General features: G+C 36.7%; 1 protein-coding gene across 1 annotated transcript; it reads right to left on the bottom strand.

Moving 5' to 3' along the window:
• Window positions 1-6,914: 6,914 nt before the first annotated feature.
• LOC105546635 (olfactory receptor 2F2) lies at window positions 6,915-8,014 on the bottom strand. The gene has a single exon (XM_011989911.1). The coding sequence runs from the start codon at window positions 7,951-7,953 to the stop codon at window positions 7,000-7,002; it is 954 nt and encodes a 317-aa protein (XP_011845301.1). The 5' UTR covers window positions 7,954-8,014; the 3' UTR covers window positions 6,915-6,999.
• Between the last annotated feature and the right edge of the window lie 15,422 nt (window positions 8,015-23,436).

The following is a 23,436-nucleotide window of genomic DNA, read 5'->3' as shown; positions in this document are numbered from 1 at the left end:
TCAAAGGAAAAGAAAGGTCCAGAAATAGATCCAAATATACCTAATTAAATGATTTTTGGAGAAGGTGAAAAGAAAATTTAATAGGGAAAAGATTGACTTTTCAATAAATGGTAATGGACAATTAGACATCTATATGCCAGAAAGGGACCTGAATTCAGAGTTGGAACTATACACAAAAATTAACTCAAATTGGATCATGGACTTAAATATAATGGACTAGAGACTTAAGTGATGATTAAAATCTTTGTGGTTTGGGTTAGGCAAAGACTTCTTAGGACACAAAGAGTACGATTTATAAATGAAACAAGTAGATAAATTTGACTTCTTAAAATTAAAACTGCTTTTTAAAAGAAACTGTTAAGAGAATGAAAAGACAAGCTATAGACTAGAAGATATTTGCAAAACATGCGTTCCACATAAGATGTCTGTCTATGCTACGTAACAAACCCTGAGAACTCAATAATAAGAAAATAAACATCTCAATCAAAACTCTTCAGGATCTGAAAAGACCGCCCACCAAACAGTCATTCAGATGACTGCAACACATACGAAAATATGTTCAATATCATTAGTCCTTTTAAAAAATTCAAATTAAAACCACCATGAGATGTTACTCTCAATCTATCAGAATGTCTAATTTCAAAAAATTGTATTAAATTTCATTCCTAACAAGAGTGTACAAGGGTCTTTTATCTCTACGCCCTCCCCAACATGTTGCCTGTAGTATAATTTGAAGTTGGGTAGCCTGATGCCCCCAGCTTTGTTCTTTTTGCTTAGGATTGCCTTGGCTGTTCAGTCTCTTTTTTGGCTCCATGTGAATTTTAAAGTAGTGTTTTCTAGGTTCATGAGGAATGTCATTGGTAGTTTGATAGGAATAGCATTGAATCTGTAAATTGCTTTAGGCAGCATAGCCATTTTAATGATATTGGTCCTTCCTGTCCATGAGCATGTGATGTTTTTCCATTTGTTTGTGTCTTCTCTGATTTCTTTGAGTATGGTTTTGTAATTCTCATTGTAGATACCTTTCACCTCCCTGATTAGCTATATTCCTAGGTATTTTATTCTTTTTGTGGCACTTTGATTTGGCTCTCAGTTTGGCTGTTGTTGGTGTATAGGAATGCCAGTGATTGTTGTACATTGATTTTGTATCCTGCAACTTTGCTAAAGTGGTTTGTCAGCTGGAGGAGCTTTGGGACCAAGACTGTGTGGTTTCCTGGATATAGAATCAGGTTGTTTGCAGAGATAGTTTGACATCTATGCAGCCATAAAAAAGAATGAAATCATCTATGTAGCCATAAAAAAGAATGTCTTTTTCAGGAACGTGGATGGAGCTGGAGGCTATTATCCTTAGCAAACTAATGCAGGAACAGAAAACCAAATATTGCACGTTCTCACTTATAAGTGGGAGCTAAATGATAAGAACCTATGAACACAAAGAAGGAAATAACAGACACTGGGGTCTACTTGAGAGGAGAGGATGGGAGGAGGAAGAGGAGCAGAAAAGATAACTATTGGGAACTGGGGCTTAATACCTGGGTGATGAAATAATATGTACAACAAACCCCTGTGACATGTGTTTACCTATGTAACAAACTTTCGCATGTATCACCAAACCTAAAATAGACGTTTTTTAAAAAAATATTTAAAAAGTTGAACTCATAGAAGTAGAGAGTATGATGATGGTTACTAGAGGTTGTGGTGGGGGTGGGGTACAGAGGGAAACAAGGAGATATTGGTGAAAGGGTAAAAAGTTTTCGGACAGAAGGAATACATTTTGAGATCTATTGCACAGCATGATTACTATAATTAATAATGATGTATTGCATATTTTGAAATTGCTAAGAGCATAAATTTTAAGTGTTATCATCACAAAAAATAAGTGTATGAGGGGATGGATATGTTAATTACCCTGATTTAATTACTTCACAATATATGCATATATCAAAACATCATATTGTATCTCATAAATATATACAAGTATTATTTGTCAGTTAGAAATAAAATACTATAATAATAATTATCTTTAGTAAATGTTGACAATGATGTGGAGTAACTAATATATGATAGTAGGGATGCAAATGCAAATGCCAAGCGTACAATCACATTTAAAAGTAGTGCAGCACTTTCTTATGAACATAGACATGCTCTTGGCATATAGCCTAGCCATACGACTCCTACAGGAGATTTTATTTTACCCAATTGAAATAAACACTTATGTTTACCTAAAAATCTGTACTTGAATGTTTACAATAGTTTTGGTCCAATTATAAAATGTAGAAACAATGCAAATGTACTTCAAAATAGCAAATTGACATATTATGCACGCATATAATGGAATATTAGTTAGCAATTAAAAAGAATGATCTACTGTAACATGTAACATCATGAGTGCAACTCAATGCATTATGCAAAGATAAAAGTCAGAGTAAAAAAGCTACATGCTACATATATTATTTCACGTATATGATATTTTGCATAGGCAAGCATATAAAGACAGAAATCTAATTAGTGATCACCAGTGAGTGATGTCCAAGAAAATAAACTGAGCACAAAGGAACACAAAGGTATGTTTGGGGAAATGAAACTCATATATCCTGATTGTGGTGGTGTTTATGTAATTACATGCATTTTTCAAAACATAGAACTGAGAATAAAGAGGGTGAATTTCATGGTATATAAATCGTACCTTAATAAAGAATACAATATAAAAAAGCATTCCTTATTATTTATTAATAGTAGCATAGCATTTAGGCTCAAAAAAATCAAATGCAAATTACGGACTTTGCAGTGTTGGTTCAACATCAGTTTATACCATAAAGACTTGAAGCTTTTTGATTGAACATTCTCGGTACTGGTTATTTACTTTAAAAGTTGAAAATCTAAAGCCGTCTAAACACATTTATAATACTTACAAGGTCCAGGTTCTAAAAAACAGATAACATTGTGAGTTACTTGAAGACAAAAAGCATTTGTAATTTATAAGTAGTATAGTTCTAAATGGATATCCTAAGGATATTTCTGAAATGATTATATTAATAAAAATCTTTATGTGTTCTTCAGTAGGCTAATTGCTGAAATAAGCAATTCTAAAATAACCATCAGTTAGCACAAAAAAACTTTCTTTCCCATTTGCACAAAATTTTTGCGTAGGTGATACTGGTGAAGTGGTTCTTTTGGGTAACTCTCGTCCTATCAGTGACTCAGGACCCACACCTTGTCCACTAGGGACTCTTCTACTGCCTGGGCCCACCTGTTCTAGAGTCCCAAGATTGAGATGATTTCAGAGCAAGACAATAAGCACCAGAGGCTGGCGATCAGGAGGTTTCAACCAGCCAGGTCTGGAGGTGGCATATTTTCTGTGTATTCATGCTCTAGTGGTTAGAACTTGGTCCTGTGGCCATAGCTGCCTTCAGAAATAGGCTCATATTTAGTTTAATTCTGTACCAAGGAGAAGAAAAAAATAAGTCCAATTAGCAACTAGCCAGTCCCTGCCACAGAATTAGACACTGATCAGATCAGGTCACAACTGAAGTCACGGGTTTATTTCAGACCTCTACAACAAGCCCCTTAGAAGAAAGCCCTGGATAGTAAGAAGCCTAGGATATAGGCTAATGAATACGCATTTGGAAACATTTAGCCTGATAATTTAATTCTCTGCATAACCTTAGCTTTGGAAAAATTATACCCTTGCATACACCTATGATTTCTCACTATTAAGATTTGACTGATACTCATTCTGCCACTTATAAAATTCTTCCCTCCTAAATCTCCTTATATGAAATTATCTAACCAGTTCTTCTATACACATGTATGCTTTCTCGATCACTAGAGCAGAAGGGATCCATTCCCTTCTTTAAAATTTTTGGCTGTATCTTTATTCATTTCATAACTCAGAAGACAAGGACCCAGAGGCAGACACTATGCATACACACCCAGCCTGCCAGCCCAGCCATGCGGGCCCCAGACCAGTCCATCTCTCAGGAAAGTCTGTGGAAGCCAACCTACTTCCCTCCACAGGGAGGGATGAGGCCTGGGGAGTGTCTGTTCCATCTTGACACCACACACTTCACACTTCTTAACTCCCTGTCTGCAGGAGCCCAACCAGGGTCATCTTATGAGGACTCAGCAGGAGCACATGGTCTTAAGCCTCAACAGACCAGACCACAGAATCTGATCCAGATTGGAGATCCAGTTTCCTTCCAACTTGGTTTGCTCTTGATCCAAGAAACAAGTAGTGCAAAGAATAGGTTGAAATATAGGCAGGGGAAGGTTGTATTTCATAGAAGCTCATCGTAGGTTGATAATCATTGAAGCTCATCGTAAGTCAATAATCCTTGAAGCTCATCATAAGTCAATAATCCTTGAAGCCCACACAGAGTGAGTCATTCACGTCAGTATCTTCAACATTACACCATACTCAGCATAACTTTTCTAAATAGTGAGCTAGGTCATCAAGGCCTAATGTCTGGGTAATCAGACTTGAAATTTTTGCTATAATGATAATGATGCAATTTCCCCTTTTATCTGCACCTGTGCTTCAAAACTCAGTGATCTCCATAGTTTTCCATTTGGGATTTACCATGAGATGACCTGGCTATGCTCACCCAGCCTGCTGAGCTCAGCCCTGCAGGCCTAAGACCACCATCACACCCTTAGTTCAGATTCCTCTAGTGTCTAAATGGTATTAATGGAGCAGCCCACTAGATTGACTCCTTGCTTCCAATCTTTTATTCCTCTATCTCATTTGCCAGTGATATTTCAGAAATGTCAAATTTATCAAGCCATTCTTCTGCTTTAAAATCATTACTGACTTCTGGTGGATGCGGTGGCTCACACCTGTAATCCCAGCACTTTGGGAGGCTGATGTGGGTAGATCATGAGGTCAGGAGATCAAGACCATCCTGGGTAACATGGTGAAACCCCATCTCTACTAAAAATACAAAAAATTAGCCGGGTGTGGTGGCTGGCGCCTGTAGTCCCAGCTACTCAGAAGGCTGAGGCAGGAGAATGGTGTGAACCTAGGAGGTGGAGCTTGCAGTGAGTGGAGATCACACCACTGTAATCTAGCCTGGGTAACAGAGTGAAACTCTGTCAAAAACAAAAAACAAAAAAATCATTACTGACTTCCCATTGCTATTAGGATATAGTTGAAAGATAATGTGGCATTCAGTGCCCACCATGAATCAATGCATACCCACTTCATCCTCACTGCTTCCTCACTCTTCTCTGCCCTACAAGCACAGCTTCCAGATATTTCTGGATACTCAACTCTCACCCTCTGCACTTTGGCTCAGGTTTTTCCTTTGCTCTAATTCCTTGTCATCTGGATAACTTGCTCTCACTTTCCTGGTCTCAATCTAGATCTTTTCTGTTGTTTTGCTTTAACAGGAAGATTTCTGTGACACCCCTGATGGGCTTACCCTATCTGTAATATTTACAACATTACTTTATAATTGCTTCATTGTCCATCACCCCTGCTATGCAACCCAGAATTGTATCATATTCACCACAGAATCTCCAGAACTATTCATTGTCACTGACAGGTACTAGTCATTGTCACTGACACGTACTAGACACTCTATTGGTAATGCTTAAGTTAACAGCAATAGAAGTTTTAGTTTGCTGCCATTGACATCTTTGGGGATGCTTGCCTACCTTGCAAAATTTAAGACAGAATAGTAATTAAGGTAAAACTGATATTTCAAAAGGGCTTTGGATTATATGAACCTTCTTAAATACCTGAGGTTCTGTGACAACATGGTTACCAGTGGAAGAACAGAAAATTAACTTACTGAAAGAAGAAACAGGACTTAGATTACTTCAAGGAAGTGAGATGATCAGCTACTATCATATTTTTTCTCCTCTTTCCCCTTCTTTACCTTATATATTTGTTTCTTCTTCTTTTGTATTATTTAGAAATTTTAGCAGCAGTGAGGCCCACTCTCGAGCTCAGATAACTAGGTTTAGAAAGTTGACCAGTGCTCTGTTGTATGTGTGAGAAGGAATAAGAAATATCCTTAATATGGAAACTTGAAAGTAACATTTGCACAGGTGAGGCATCTATCCTGACTCCCCAAAATTCATGCTAAAATTGTCTTCTTTTCACTGGTATTGGCTAAAGAGTGTCATTTCTTAGATTAACTATGTCTTTGATGTTTTATAAATTATCTCATAATTTATTGCTTATTTTGTTTCTAAACATTCAAAAATAGAGTTTGTGAATTTTCCTGAGATTGGACAATTTTAATATGTTAAACAATACCTCTTATGTGTAAAATTCCTCTCAAACTGAGTGCTGTGAAGTAGTGCCTGAAACTTTTATTTTCCTTGGCTAATAATAGGCTTCAATACAAACAACCATTTTTTAACCCTATCAGGGCAAAACAAGAACTTTAGTTGATATTTCTTCACTGAATTACCTCCAGCACTCAGAGAAAAACATTTTGTTCACATTTAGAAGGTCCTGCACAAAATCATTTTAATAAGCCTTGACAACAACATCCTTCTTGGAATGTTGACTCATAATTACTGTATGTGGCTACATAAACAACCAATTATTTTAAGTGAGTCTTCAAATGTGAAAATGCATTTTGTTTTCAATGCAAACACTACAACCTTTCACAAAATGTCAATAAATAAGAACCACTGTTCCAAGGTAAGATGTATGAATAGGTCTATGATTATAAATAATGTGACAAACCAAAACAGTAAGTAGTATTTTTTTCAGTTTTTATCAGAACATAAGAGTGGAGATTGAGAAATTGTGGAAGGTTCTGTTACAGCAGTAGCTAACTCCACTAATCATACTGCTGGGATATAAAATTATCCCCACATCCCACACCGCATCCAACTCAACCACTCAGCCTCCTACGTAACATCCCCAGTACATGTTACATCATCTCCTTCCTGGTTGCCAGAGCAACATAGTTTATCCTTGCCATATCTGAGTTGGGTGGAGAACAATGAGGTGAAGCTTTTCCTCAAAGTGATGTTCACGAGTCAAGTTGCCAGCTTTGATGTTATCCCAGAGAATTTCTCTAATAGTTTATGCCAGGCCCCCTTCACCTCTTTATTCCTTAGACTATAAATCATAGGGTTCAGCAGAGGCGTAACAATGGCATAGAAGACAGAGATCAGTTTTTCTTGAAGGACTGAGGGACCAGAGTGGGGCTGGATGTAAGTGAAAATGGTTGTGCCATAGCACAGGGAAACCACTGTGAGATGAGAGGCACACGTGTGAAAGGCTTTCTTTCTTCCTTCGCTGGACTGGATCTTTAGGATGGTGGAGATGATCTGGATGTAGGACAGAAGAACCAGGCAGAAGGGTGTCATCAGAAGAACAATGCTAGACACCATGATGGCGGCCTCATTGGAGGAGGTGTCCACACAAGCCAGTCTGACCACAGCTAGGAGTTCACAGGATATATGATCAATAAACTTGTTAGTGCACATGGGCAGCTGAAAGGTGATGGTGGTATGCATGAGAGAGTTAATGGAGCCACTGACCCAGGATGTGATGGCCAACCTAGCACACAGTGCTCCATGCATGATGGCCGAGTATCGCAGGGGGTCACACACAGCCACATAGCGGTCATAGGCCATCACTGCCAGGAGAACAAACTCAATCCCACCCAAGGCCAAGGAGAAAAATAACTGGGCTGCACAGCTCGGGAATGAGATGGATTTATGTTCTGCAAGAAAATGTGCCAGCAGCTGAGGGACTATACTTGTGGCATAGGCGACATCAACAAGCGAGAGGTTGGTGAGAAAGAAATACATGGGAGTGTGGAGTCGGCTGTCCATTCTGATCAGAAGGACAATGAGACAGTTCCCCAGCACTGTCATGAGGTATGTGACCAAGAACAGGGAAAACAGGGAGACCTGAGTGCACCAGTCACTGGATAAGCCAAGAAGAATAAATTCTCTCACCCACGTCTGGTTATCTATTTCCATTTAAAAATGTGAGGAATATTAATCTGCAGAAAGAGTCAGAAAAAAACAGAAGCTGTTGAATCAAAGAATCACAAGAATAACTTCTTAGGAATGCATACTGTATACGACATTCCAGCCTTGGCCAAATATTTTAGATAATTCACGAGGCCAAGATAACAGGCTTGTTTCCAACACACAATGGATTTACTTTGCATTAGAGAGACAGTAGGGCTTTCATAAGGACATGGTGTGGACTCACATAAGCCAGTTAAAGCCTGTACATAATGCAGTGCAATTTTTGCAAGCTTTACCTCTTTACTCACTTACCTCAGTGTCCAGGGCAGGGAGTTTGTTTTCTGGTGATGTCAGCAAAAATGAAGAATAGAAAGTCCCAGACTCTACTCTTCTCTACAGAACATTCAGCTAGCAACTATCCCCAGACCAGAGTATCTTTTTTAAAACTCCATTACTTGGACACTAACTTGAGACAACCACAAGGTACATGGAATGAAAATGGAATTAGAAGGCTAAGAAGCATAGTTTCACTTCAACCCTGCCACCTTGCCCCCTGCCAAAGTTAACACAACACCAGACAAAGAGGGTTTTCCTGGGCCCATGGTTTTTACTAGAGGAAAAGAAAACTAGAGGCAATCATTCAGCATCCCTAGTATTCCAAGATGCTTCTCAGAAATCCCACTCTGGGCTTACCTCATGGAGAACACTGGAGGTAACAGCATAGCTAGACTACCTGGTGTCAAGTGGAAACAAAGAAAGGAGGCAGAAATCGTAGTGACTAGCACACAGATCATGGCGTTACCTTTGTATTCTTGCTAGCTGTGGTGCCCAATCAGAGACACTAGTCAACTTCATAGTTCATTTACAAAGCTAAGCTGGTCATCTTCAGAAGCATGGTAGGAAGTGCAACCTAGCTTGAGGCCTTAGATAGCTAGTCCCCATGTCCTGTGTCAGAGCCCACACCAGTGACCTCTGCCAAGACAAGGAGATACACACCTCCACCCATTTCAGAAAGACACATGAGGTAGATCTGCTTGACCCAGGAAGTCAATCCACGGCTCTACTCAGCTAAAAAGCCCCGTCAAGGACATCTATATGCCTTTCAGAGAAGCATGAGGGCTAGACCTGCTTGACCTGGGAAGTCAAACTTAATTCAGCCAAAAGTCCATCTTACAGGGAAGAAACCCCACAGGGAAGCTCCACCTTAACAAGCAAGCAACCCTCCACTGTGCTTTTCTAAGGAGTGTAGCCTCTGACCCCCATCATTCTAAGCAGCAACTTCTCCTAACTTTGGAGTTCAGCCTATAGCCCTGCCCAACTGCAAATCCCTGAGGGGGTGGCCTGCCCTTCCACACCTGTGGGCATTTCTTGTTAGGTGGAACAAGAGACTTGAGAAAAGAAATGAGGCACAGAGACAAAGTATAGAGAAAGAAAAAGTGGTCCCAGGGGACGGCGCTCAGCATACAGAGGACCCACGCCGGCACCAGTCTCTGAGTTCCCTTAGTATTTATTGATAATTATCTTTACCATCTTAAAGAAAAGGAAGTGGCAGGATAATAGGATCATTGTAGGGAGAAAGTCAGCAGTGAGACATATGAATGAAGATCTCTGAGACATGAATAAGTTTAAGGAAAAGTGCTGTGCCTTGATATGCATATGTAAACATCTCCACAAACCTTTTTAGTGCATAAAGAGCAGCATTGCGCTAGCAAGTCCCACCTTTCGCCCTAAGGCGGTTTTCTCCTTTCTCAGTAAACAGGACATACAATTGGGTTTTATACTGAGATGTTCCATTGCCCAGGGGCGGGCAGGAGACAGATGCTTTTCTCTATCTCAACTGCCAACAACCGCCAAGAGGCCTTCTTTCCTCTTATACTAGTCCTCCTCCAGCACAGACCATTCACGGGTGTCAGGCTGGGGGACGATCAGGTCTTTCCCTTCCCACGAGGCCATATTTCAGACCATCACATGGGGAGAAACCTTGGACAATACCTAGCTTTCCTAGGCAGAGGTCCCTGTGACCTTTGGCAGTGTGCGTGTCCCTGGGTACTTGAGATTAAGAGAACAGTGATGACTTTTAACCAGCAAGCTGCCTTCAGGCACTTGTTTAACAAAGCACACCCTGCACAGCCCCAAATCGTTTAAACCTTGAGTCACCATAGCACATGTCTCTTGCAAGGACAAGGTTGTGGGCAGGGTCACAGATTAACAGCATCTCAAATACAGAACAAAATGGAGTCTCTTATGTCTGCTTCTTTCTATATAGACACAGTAACAGGCTGATCTTTCTTTCTTTTCCCCACAATCCCAGAAAGCACAATTTTCCAGCCAGGGAATAAATTCTGTGACTAGTCTGACCAGAAGATATTTAAGCACCCAGTCAGTAGCTCTGTGTGATAACAAAGCCCAGTCAGTGGTCTTGCCAGACAGCAGGACCAGTCAATAGCCCCAGCCAATATCAGAGCAAAGGCAGCATCCCAGGCAGGTAGAAAATCCACAGTTAGCTTTGCCTGCCCAGGGTCATTACCAGCTGGTCCTTGAAGAATTACAGGCTACACTAAATAGTATAGGTCTAGCCCTGCCAAAGAACACCTGTAAAGGCCAGAAGGAGGGGGTACCTCTTCAAATGAAAAGATAACAATGCAAAGACACAAGGATTACAAAGCACTGGGGAGTTACGACACCTCCAAAAGAAACTAATAAAGTGCTAATAATGGACCCTAAAGAAATGGAGATCTATGGAGTGACAAAGAATTCAGAATAATCATTTTAAGTTAAAAAAAGTACAAATAGAAATTAAATAAAATTTGGAAAAACTATACAAACAAGATGAGAAGTTTTACAAATAAGTAGAAACAATAAAAGAGAACCAAATAGAAATCCTAAAGATGAAGAATAAAAAGACTGGACTGAAAAATTCAATTAAAAGTTTCAATGGCAGACTCAAGCAGAAGAAATATCAGTGAGCTGAAAGAGAACATTTGAAATTATCCAGTCAGAGGTGCAAACAGACAAAAGAATGAAAAAGAATGAAGAAAGCCTATAGGAATTACGGGAGACCAATCCTTTATATAATAGGAGTTGCAGAAGAGAAGTAGGAGAAAAAGGGGCAAAAACCATATTTAAAGAAATAATGGCTGAAAAATTCCCTAATCTGGAGACAGAAACCAACATCCAGGTACAAGAAGTTCAGAGATCTCCAATCAAATTCAACCCAAAAAGGAGTTCAGCAAAACACATAATAATCAAACTATCAAAACTCAAAGACAAAAAAAAAAAAAAGATTCTAAGAGGAGCGAGAGATAAGAAACATCACATACAAAGGAGTTTCAATACAACTCTTAGCAGATTTCTCAGCAGAAATCCTGCCGGCCAGGAAAGGTTGGGATGATATAGTCAAAGTGCTGAAAGCAAAAAACTTGCCAATCAAAAATACTTTACCCAGAAAAATCTGCATTTCAGAAATGAAAAAGAAAAAGGCTAAGGGAGCTCATCACCACTAGGTCTGCCTTATAGGAATTATTAAAGAAAGTTATTTAATCTGAAACAAAATGTGGCTAATTAATAACATATAACTTACAAAAATAGAAAATTCAGTAATATAAGTAAAACAGAGCCATACTCAGAATACTCTAGGACTGTAATGATGGTGTATAAAGCAATTATATCCCTAGTACAAGTATTAAAAGGCAAAATTACTAATAACAACTACAGCTAAAATAAATTATCAAAATATACACATTAAAAGTAATGGTAAATTCTGGGCCAGGCGCAGTGCCTCACACCTGTAATCCCAACACTTTGGGAGGCCGAGGCAGGCAGATCATTTGAGGTCAGGAGTTTGAGACCAGCCTGGCCAACATGGGGAAACCCTGTCTTGACTAAAAATACAAAAATTAGCTGGGCGTGGTGGCAGGCGCCTGTAAATCCAGCTACTTGGAAGGCTGGCACAGGAGGAGAATTGCTTGAACCCGGGAGGCAGAAGTTGCAGTGAACTGAGATCATACCATTATACTCCAGCCTGGATGACAAGAGAGAAACATGATATCAAAAAAAAAAAAAAAAGTAATGATAAATTTCAATATCAAAAACATAAAATGTGGCTGGGGGACTAAAAGTGTAAAGTTATTGGATGCAATCAAAGTTAAGCTGTTATCAGCTTGAAATAGGCTGTTTTAACTATAAGATATTTTATGTAAGCTTCTTGGTAACCACAAAGCAAAAATATTTAGTCAAAGCACAAAACAAAAATAGAATTAATTCAAAACATACCACTAAAACCACAAAGGAAGACAGCAAGAGAGTGAGGAAGAAAAAAAAAAAAAATCAGAAAACAATTAACAAATGGTAGTAGTAAGTCATACCTATCAATAATTACTTCAAATGAAACTGGACTAAATTCTCCAATAAAAAAGACATAGAATAGCTGAACGGATTTAAAAAAAAAAAAAAGACTCAACTATATGCTGCCTACAAGAGACTCCGCTTACTTTTAAGGATACACATGTACTGAAAGGGAAGAGATGAGAAAAGATAATCCACACAAACAGAAAACAAAATACAGCAAGGATAGCTATACATATATCAGAGAAATAGATTTTAAGTCAAAATTATAAAAACAAAGAAGACCAGGTGTGCAGGTGTGGTGGCTCATGCCTGTAATTCCAGCACTTTGGGAGGCTGAGGCAACTGGATCACCTGAGGTCAGGAGTTCAAGACCAGCCTGGGCAACATGGTGAAACCCCATCTCCACTAAAAATACAAAAATTAGCTGAGTCCAGTGGCATGTGCCTGTAATCCCAGCTACTCGGGAGGCTGAGGCAGGAGAATCACTTGAGCCTGGGAGGCAGAGATTGCAGTGAGCCCAGACTGCGTCATTGCACTCCAGCCTGGGTGACAGAGCGAGACTCCATCTCAAAAAACAAAAAACAAAAAACAAACAAAAAAAAACAGACAAAGAAAAACATTATATAATGATAAAAGGATCAATTCCTCAAGAGGATATAAATATTGTAAATATATATGCACCCAACATTGGAGCACCTAAATAAATAAAACAAATATTAAAGGATCTGAAGTGAGAGATAGATGGCAACACAATAACAGTAGGGGACTTCAATACACTATGTTCAACAATGGATGAATCATTTAGACAGAAAATTAATGAGGAAACATTAGACACGAAAAACACTTTAGACCAAATAGACCTAACAAACATATACAGAGCATTCCATCCAACAGCAGCAGAATACATCTTCTTTTCAAATGCACACTGAACATCCTTCCATATAGTACCTAGGCGAGGAAGGATGGTAGGTAAAATGATAAACAATGAAGACAAACATGGTTCAAATCTCAAGGACTACCCTGCATATATCTACTACATCAAACATGATGAAATGTATAAATAAATTACCAGAAAAGATTCAGAAGAGACAGATGCATAGTAACAATGGAAAGACAGGGTATTAGAGAATCTGGATGTGAATCTTGTTTTTTATGACTTACCAGGTGTGTGATTTGGATTATAAACTTAATTTTTTATGTTCAAAATGAGATAATATTACATAACTCACTAGAATATATAAGCTCAAGTGTACATAACTCATGGAGAAACCTCTTCATAAACTGAGCCTCAGAGTCAAACAAGCCACATCCCTTTCTGCTTCTTGAGACTTGGAGCAAGCTACTTAGCCTTGATGTGCTTCATATTTCTTTATCTGTAAAATATAAATAAATATTGGTTAATCGAAAGGTATGTTGGTGAAAGGTATGTTAGGTAGTAGTACTCTGGTAGTACAGATATTGGTGGTAATATGACCTCTACCCTGGGGGAGACAAAGTAACAAACGAGCTTTCCCCTTATATCCCCTCAAGTTCAGACTTTTTGAAAAAGGAAGAAAAACTGTTAATATATTTAAAGTCTTGGAGGTAACTTATACTATTTGAAGTTCCTGGGAACTTTGGGTCTTACTGAGGATTTAGGCTCTTTCAATCTCTGGTAAAAGAGGAAGGGGAGTGGTAAATATATCTTGTTGTTTTTATTTTTCTATTGTTCTGTTTATTCCTACTCACTCTTTTTATTTTTCTAAGAAAGCCTTTGCATAGGGTCTCAGAAAAAAGATGGTAGGAAAATGGCTGCTTAAGCTTTCTAGCATAAAAGGAAAAACGTGTCTGGTAACCTTTGTTGACTATATAGCAGATCTGCCTCCAAAGTAGATATTTCATTTCAATTAATTTGGCAAACAACTATGAAGTGCCATTTTTACTAGATGCTGAGATTTCAAGGTGAGTATTACATTTCCCTGTCCTCAAAGAGCTGACCTGGCAAGTGGAGTAAAAGACACAGAACAAATTGTTATCACAAAATTTGTTCCTCTGCTGCACTATGACAGCTGCCTGGAGAACATGCAAGCCCATGACTCATATGCTCTTCTCACCCACTCTGCGTATCTCTCTACTACAGCCTTTGTCTCACTATGACTGAATGACAGCATCACATCCTAGAAAAAGCATGAGCCTCACAGCCAAATAATCCACATCCCTTTCTGCTTCTTGAGACCTGGAACAAACTACTTAGCGTTTATGCACTTCATATTTCTTTATCTGTAAAATTTGGATAAATATTGGTTAATTGAAAGATATGTTGGTGAAACCTAATGCATTGAAGTTCTAAAGTTGCTACTCTAATGACTGAATCACTTTATTGCTCATCATTTAGTGATGATAATTGGTTGGCCTTTCATTTCATGTCCTTGATAACTTTCAGTAGCATATTCTTTCATTTATTCCCCCTCTAGCATCCTCTGGTTTTATTGCTCTTGATGGACTCCCACTTGCTCATTATAAAATCTATACAGACTCTTTTGGGGAGAAGACCTTTTGCTACATAATTATTATTTTAATTCTGTCTTTTCTTTCACATCCAGCATTCCCAAATGATTGGTATCCACTTGTTGGGTTTATTTCCTCATAACATTCATTCTTTAGGCCCTGAAAATCTAATTTCCATCTTCACTAATCTATAGAAACTGCACTCTTAAAGGTCACTTGTAGCTTCCTAAAAATCATATCCAGAGACCTTCCTTCTACCTTCATTGTTTGTCTTTTAACCTATTTAACTATTTGTTTCTTAAAACTCTCAACTCTGTGAAACTCTTCTGTCCTGATTTTATTCCAAACTTATTTTTTTTCTGTATTCCTGGATAATTATTTCAAATTTTTCTTATTCCATTGCTGTAAGTATTTTCTAAGTTTCTGTGCTCAGAACTTGCTTTCTCCTTTCTATAGCTTTTTCTTGAAGGGCTTAACTGTAATAATCATTATCAACTCTATATGGCCCAATCTCAATTCTACATTTATCTCCTATACTTCTCTCCAAAGGTTCAGTTGCCTCCTTCAACAGCTTAATGAATGTATTCTAAATATTTCACCGTAGACTCAACTTGTAGAGTCAGGTCTCTACAACCACCTGACTCCCATATTTCTATCAACGGAACTCAATGTATCACGTTTAATTTTTCTCTTTCTCGCCCCTGCATGGAATACATCAGCTTCTTATATTCTTGTATTACATACCTCCCATCTCTCCTTAGTTTTCATTCACACTGTTAATGCCTTAACACATGCCCCATCACTCTCCATCTGATGAAATACAACAATCTCTTTATGAATCTCCCTGATTTGCCCTGTGCCAACTCCAAACCACCTTACACTGTACTCCAAACTGATTATCCTAAAATATATTCATACCTAAATTATAACCATGCACAAACATATCTTATGATGTCTGACTACAGGATTAAGTATATTCCGGACAGAGGAGTGTCCAAATTCTTGATAGTAAGTTCTACCCTATCTTTTATTTTATTAGTTGTAGCATTTACTACCATGTATGTGTTTAGAGCAAAGTATTTTACTAAAATATCCCCCTAATGCTAAATACCATTCACAAGTATGTCAGCTAATTATTTTTAATCCATGAAAGACTATATTTAGCATTGCCTTCATTTTAAAATAATTTAACTTTAAAATAACTGATATCCAAATATTCCTGGTTTTTAGCCATAGAGTCCCTTCTTAGATTCATGGTAGATAAAGAAAAATAGAAATAGTGTCAGCATTTAAAAAGATAAATGGAGGAGGAAATGTGTTAGATGATTTTGACACACCCACAGTTAACACCATCTCCTCATTATCTTGGACTCAGTTTTCAGCTAAATAGAGACGGATTCCTAATCTGTCTTCAGAATGAAGAATGAAATAATTGCTAGATAGTGTTTTGCATATCCAAACACTTGGTGTCAGAAGTCTAAAGCTTGGTCTACTCAACTTCAGTGTTTCAGGGGATCTGAAACTATTCCAAAGCCTGTTTCTCATTGAAAATCAACATCAGTGAAAGATAATATCAAAAAAGATAGATTTTTGAGAACGTTTGATCCATTTTTCTCTGTACAAAGCATTCTGGTTTGGTTACCTGGCTTTTCACACATCTGAGTCCAATTATCTAGACCCAGTTTCTCAAATATGTGTATCTCCAACATTCACCTTTGGTAGCATAGTTTATTATGGTCTTGTTGTGTAAATTTTCACCTTTATATTTCTCATCCCCCTAGTCTTATTATAGGGCTAAGGACGCAGCTTTTGTTCAAAAGCCAGTTTTGAACATCAGCACAGGTAAGAGTCAGTTCTGTTGAGATCTTCCTCCTCTACAAGCCTGTTTTTGTGCTCTTTTCTCAGTACTCATCCCAACTCCAGCTGTTTTATCTTTTTGAAAGCACCTCATTTTCCTTTAATAATCAATAAAATCCAATTTGACATCTGCTGGGTCCTATTATCCTCATACTGGACACACCTCAAACCATACCTCTCTCTATGTTTTGAGATTTATCTATTCAAAAATAAAGAATGTGCTCTGTCTGTTCAGAACATAGTATTGAAAAATGACATGCCTCTGAGGTTCATGTTCTTAGACATGAGCACCAAGGAAAAAAGACTTCATCATGCCTGCTTTATGAATTCTGGTGGATATAGAGTAATTTTTGTGGTCAGAACAAATAGAACACAATAAGCGATATAAGAAAGTTGCCATTAAAATATTCTGCTACAAATTATCTCCTTGTTGCCATCAATAATGACTGAAATTCCAATATTAGTAATTTATTATTTTCTATTGAAATTTTCTTCCTTGTGAATTTTTAGATGGAATTATTCTAAATGGAATTTTAAAAATATGAATTACCTGGCCTTATTGTGATCCTTTAAAATAAGTCATGAAAGAGCAGAAAACTGAGACCCTTACAAATGGGTAGAGATGAGGAATGACATTTAAATTGTAGGAAAAATTAGACACGAGGTATAGATAGCAAAGACCAACTCCTCATTGTTAAAATATTACTTTTGTTTGCCCTAGTTAAAAGTACCATCATATACTGTCTGTTATTAACCTTTATTAATAGTTACAGTGAACAGAGCCAAGATGTCTTCTATGACAGACGATAAAAGCAAAAAATAAATATTTAGATTCCTAATATATAAAATGTTTTATATAACAATACAGATAATTTAAAAGTTCATTTGTAGTTAGTTATGGTTTTTTGTGTAAATGGAGAGAATCTAATTATTTAGCATTGAACATATTTGACCTTCTGTTTTGGGGTTCTAAATAATCTTGGCTGGGACAAGTGAAAGCCTAAATACAGAAACAGAGCAAAAAAAGGCAAATGTTTCTTTCTACTAGTCAAAACAACTCAAAGTCATACCTTTATAAAGTTGAACTGTCAAGAAAAATGGCACCTTCATTTAGAGAAAGATTTCTCTGACTGGTGTTTGAAGAGTTGGTTGATGTAAATACAGTGCGCGTCCACCATGAGCAGGAATATTTGCACTATCCTAATGTTTGGAAACAAAGAACCCCAGGACCCTCTGGATGATGAATATCTCAAAGATAGGTTTGACATCCTGAAAGAACAATTTTTTTTCCTCTTTGGGATCTTGTTATCTTCTTTCAGTCTGGTTTGATTATCTGACTTTTCACATACCGGAGTCCAATTATTTAGATCCAGCTTCTAAAATAGGTGCAACCCTGATGTTCACTTTTGATAGCATAGTTTACTATGGTCTTATTGTGTAAATGTTCACCTTCTTTAGATCTCTTGCCACCTGTAGTTAAGAATAGGGCATTCTTTTGCAGTATAAAGTATAATTCTTTCCATTAGCAAGTCTTCATAGTGCAATTCCTACAGCCAATTCTAGGAAAACCAATCCTAGAAAAAGATTTAGGAGACCTAAATTCTAGCTCTAGTTCACTCTCTGAGTGCCAAAGTTCTTTGAATAAGCTATTAATCAACTTACATTTCCATTTATCTGTTATTAAAAGGAAAATCATAATTTTGTGTAGATGAAACCCTTAGGGAAATAATTGAAATAGGAAGCTTTAAAGCAATTGGCAATTTATCTTACTTGGAAATGTACTATACTAATATTCCTACCACCTACTAATCAATATCAATACCTAAATAAAAATTTTATACTTCTGGGATTCTCTAAGTATTTTTCTCTCTCTAGGTCAGTACTAAATATCGAAATTGAGAAGTCTGTTGAAAATAAAATGTACCCAAGTCTCAAGCTTCTGCAAAGCAGTTATTTTACATTTGCTATAATACTTAGGATAAGACGATTTTTACCAGCCATGTCCCATACTCCTAATCCAAAGTCCCTAAGAAGTCAAATTATTTCTATTTCATTCCCTTCTAAACCTACAATCCCACATTCTGTGGAAGACTCTCTAAGATTAATCAGTGCCTGACAAAATAGGCATGTCTACTTCATTCTAGGTTTAAGTTGGCTTCTAAAGATTGCCTTCCTCCAACAAAGTGACAGACCATGTAGATTAGATATCCCAAACTCCTTGGGCTCCTGAACTCACAAATCACTGAAGATTAATTGTGATTATGAGAAACACTGCTGGGAGGAAGTTGACAAGAGTTCCAAAAACAGCTAGAACACAGGCCTGACTAACGAAGCTTGGCAGCGGCTCCCTTGACAATGTAAGTGGACGGATTCCCCTTAGGAGCCTTAGAATGTTAATTGTTGTCACCACTCCCATTTCTCAAGGGCAGGACCTCTCTTCTGCCCTTCTTCTCCCAGTGGAAAGCTGTTCTCCTCCATTCCTCTCTCCCGTAACACCTTTACTGAAGTCTTAGGTCATTCCAAAAAGTCAGAGAAGCTAGTACATTTCTTATGGTACAATTTAAAGCCCAATTATCGTAGCATCACATAGACATATTGAAAACTGCAAATCTGAGTAAAGTTGGTAAAAGGAAGTATTACTGGCTATTGCAAAAATAAAATAAAAAAGAATCAAGATCATCCAAAATCCTTAATTTTGTGAAAGTATGACATTTCTACAGCTCTTCAAATTTTATTGTCACTTAACCTTTGTATTTTCAGATCATTGTGGATTCATGCATTATTTTATGAAATAACACAGAAGTATCCCTTGTGCCCTTTGTCCAGTTTTCATCGATGGTAGCATCTTGCAAAGCTATACTAAAATATCATAACCAGGATATTGGCATCGATATGTTAAAGACACAGAACATTTCCATCACCACAAGAAAACCTAATGCTGATATGCTTTCATAGCCATACCCAACCCAATTCTGTCCTGCCCCATCCTCTCCATAACCTCTGGTAGTCACTATCTGTTCTCCATATCTATAATTTTGGCATTTCAAGAATGATCTATAAGTGAAATCATGCAGTAAATCCCTTTTGTGATTGGCTTTTTTCACTCAGCATAATTTTATGAAGATTCCTTTAGGTTTTCATGTATGTCAATACTTCATTTCTTTTTATTGCTAAGAAATATTCTGTTGTAGGTACCTTTTATTTAACCATATTCACGTTGAAGGACATCTGGGTTATTTCTGGTTTCAGGCAATAATTAATAAAGCTGCCACAAATGTTCATGTACAGGTTTTTGTGTGAGCATTGTGTTCATTTCACTGGGATAAATGCTCAGGGATACAATTGCTGGTAGTTGCTTGATTAGGTCTTGGGGTTTTTTGCTTGTTGTTTTAGGAAGCTGCCAAACCATTTTCCAGAATGGCCGCACTGTTTTATATTTCCGCCAGGAATGGATGAATGATCCAGTTTTTCTTCATCCTCATCAACATTTGCTATTGTCAGCCATTTTTACTCTAGTCATTCTGATGGTTTTTCTTTTAATTTTACTAACAGTTAATAATGTTGAAAATCATATGTGCTTATTTGCCTTCTGTATATCTTACTCAGTAAAATACCTCCACATGTCTTTTGTCCAAGTTCTATCTGGATTGTTTGCTTTTCTACTGTTGGATATTGGGAGTTTTTATGTACTCTAGAAAGCAGTACTTTGTTGGACATTGGGTTTGTAAATATTTTCTCCCAGTCTATAATTTAACTTTTTGTCTTCTTAATAGATTCTTTCTCATAGAAGAAGTTTTTACTCTTGAAGTCCAATTTATCATTTTTCATTTTATGGATCTTGCATTTTGTCTCAAGTCTAAGAATTCTGCCCATTCTACATCTCAAAGTGTTTTTCTTATTTTTTTTTTTGAAAAAAAAATGTGTAGTTTTGCATTTTACATTTAAGTATATGACCCATTTGGGTTAACTTTTTTATAAGTTGTAAGGTCAATGGAGTTGCTTTTATTTATTTATCTAGTTATTTTTGGCCTATGGATGGCCAATTTCTCCAGCATCATTTGTCAAAAAGGCTATCTTTCCTCCACTGAATTGCTTTTGCACCTTTGTCAAAGGTCAGTAGATTGTTTTTGTGTGGGTTTATTCCTGCTTTTCTATGGTGCTCCAGTTATCTATGTGTCTATTCCTTTGCCATTCCAATGTTGACTTGATCACTGTAAATCTATAATAAATATTAAAATTGCATAGACTACTTCCTCTCACTTTATTTTTCTTTTGCAAAGTTGTTATTAGCTCTTCTACATTCTTTGCTATTGCTATTTTATATAAATTGTAAAATACTCTTGTCTATATTTACAAAAAGAAATCCTGCAGAAACTTTGTGTTTTCTTTTTTTATTTTGTTTTGTTATGTTTTTGTTCTTACTGAAACTTTGATATGTTAAACACATATATTGATTTGTGGAGAACTAAAAGTTTTACTCTTTTGAGTTTTCTAATTTGTGAACATAGTATTTCTTTCTAGTTACTTAAATCCTTACTAAAACTTTATTTCATTAAGATTATGTAGCTTTATACATGTTTCTGTAATTCCTGTACATAATTTGTTGGATTTCTACTTAATTATTTTGTTTCTGAGCTCTTATAAAGGGTACTATACTTTGAATTCCAGTGTCGACTTTCTCACTACTAGCATGTAGAAACACAAGATTGTTGTATATTTATCTTGTATCCTCTAACTTTGCTGAACTCATTAATTCTAGAAACTTTAGAGATTTTTTAGGATTTTCTGTGTACACAATTATGTTTCTGTCTGCAAATACAGACAGTTTTATTTCATATTTTCAAATCTATATGTTTTTATTTTCTTTCTTACTTTATTACATGGATAGAATGTTTAGCACTATGTTGAATTGAGAGAAGATATCATCATCTTCTTCCTGATCTTGGGAAAGAACACTCATTTACCACTGAGTAGAGCATTAGATGTAGACTTTTTGTTGACACTTTCATCAAGCTAAGAAGTTCCCTCCTATTCCCATTATTCTGAGGGATTTTTTAATCAGAAATATGTATTGAACTTTGTCAAATGCTTTTTCTGCAAGAATTGATATAATCGTGTAATTTTTCTTTTCTAGACTGTTAATACGGTGAATTACATTGATTTATTTTCAAACATTGTGTGTCTTACATTCCTGAAATAAATCTTGCCTTGATCATGCTGTATAACTTTTTATACATTTATTAATTCTATTTGCAAGTATTTTGTTAAGAATTTTTGCATCATTATTCTAGAAAGATATTGCTTTGGACAGTATTACTAGCTTCATAAATAAAATTGGAAGCTTTCCTCTACTATTTCTGGTAAACACTGGATAGAATTAATGTTACTTCTTCCGTAAACATTGGTAGAAATTTCCACTAAGATCATATGAGCCTGTGGAGTTCTTCAGGAAAGTTGTTATTGTTTTTTAATTACTACATCATCTGAAATCAGATGAGATCAGGCATATTTGGGAAAGTAAAGACACTATAAAGCAACTACACAATCAAGTCTACAAAACAAGTAGCTAACAATATGATGACAGGATCAAAATCTCACATAGCAATGCTAACTTTGAAAGTAAGCCATCTAAACATTCCACTCAAAAGCATAGAGTAAACTGGATAAAAAGACAAGACCCAACTATCTGTTGTCTTTAAGAGATCCATCACACATGTAACAACACGGATACGCTCAAAGTAAAAGGATGAGGAAAGATCTATCACACAATCAGAAAACAGAAAAGAATAGGGATCACTAGTCTTGTATCAGATAAAACAGACTTTAAATAAACTATAGTCAAAATGGGCAAAGAATAACATTATATAATGATAATGGATTCAATACAACAAGAAGACAACTATTATATAGAAATACATACATATATTATATATTCTAAATCTATCTATACATATGCATATATATATATATACACCCAACTTTGGAAGCACCCACCTTCATAAACGACTTTCTCTAGACTGATGAAAAGAGTTATAAACAACTGGGGTCTACTTGAGGGTAGGAGGTGGGAGAGGAGCAGAAAAGATAACTTTTGGGTACTAGGCTTAATAGCTGAGTGATGAAATAATATTTACAACAAACCCTCCTGACACATGTTTACCTATCTAACAGACCTTCACGTGTACCCTCAAACCTAAAATAAAAGTTACAAAAAAAAGACTTAGACAGCCACAGAATAATAGACTTCAACATCTGATTGACAACATTAGACAGATCATCAAGGCAGAAAACTAACAAAGAAATTCTAGACTTAAACTCAACACTTGACCAAATGGCCTAACAGACATCTACCAAATATTCCACCCAACAACCACATTCTTCTCTTCTGCACATAGTATACACTCTAATATCAACAACATGTTGGCTGTGAAGCAAGTCTCTATAAATTTTTTAAAAAAAAAGGAAATCATACTAAGCACACTGTCAGACTACAGGGCAATAAAAACAGAAATTACCACCTAAAAGACATCTCAAAACCACACATTCCTTGGAAGTTAAACAACTTGCTTCTGAGTGACTTTTGGATAAACAACAAAATTAAAGATAAAACAAAAATTCTTTGAAATAAATGAAAATAGAGACACAAGATACTAAAATCAGAGCAGAATTGAATGAAATCAAGACACCAAAATCCATACAAAGACTGATAAAACCAAAAGTTTGTCCTTTGAGAGAATGATATTGATAAACCACTAGCTAGATTAACAAAGAAAAAAAACAGAGAAGATCCAAATAAAC

The sequence above is a fragment of the Mandrillus leucophaeus genome, unplaced genomic scaffold (genome assembly GCF_000951045.1).
Source record: "Mandrillus leucophaeus isolate KB7577 unplaced genomic scaffold, Mleu.le_1.0 Scaffold365, whole genome shotgun sequence".
NCBI lineage: Eukaryota > Metazoa > Chordata > Mammalia > Primates > Cercopithecidae > Mandrillus > Mandrillus leucophaeus.
This window is presented reverse-complemented; position numbering and strand designations above follow the sequence as displayed.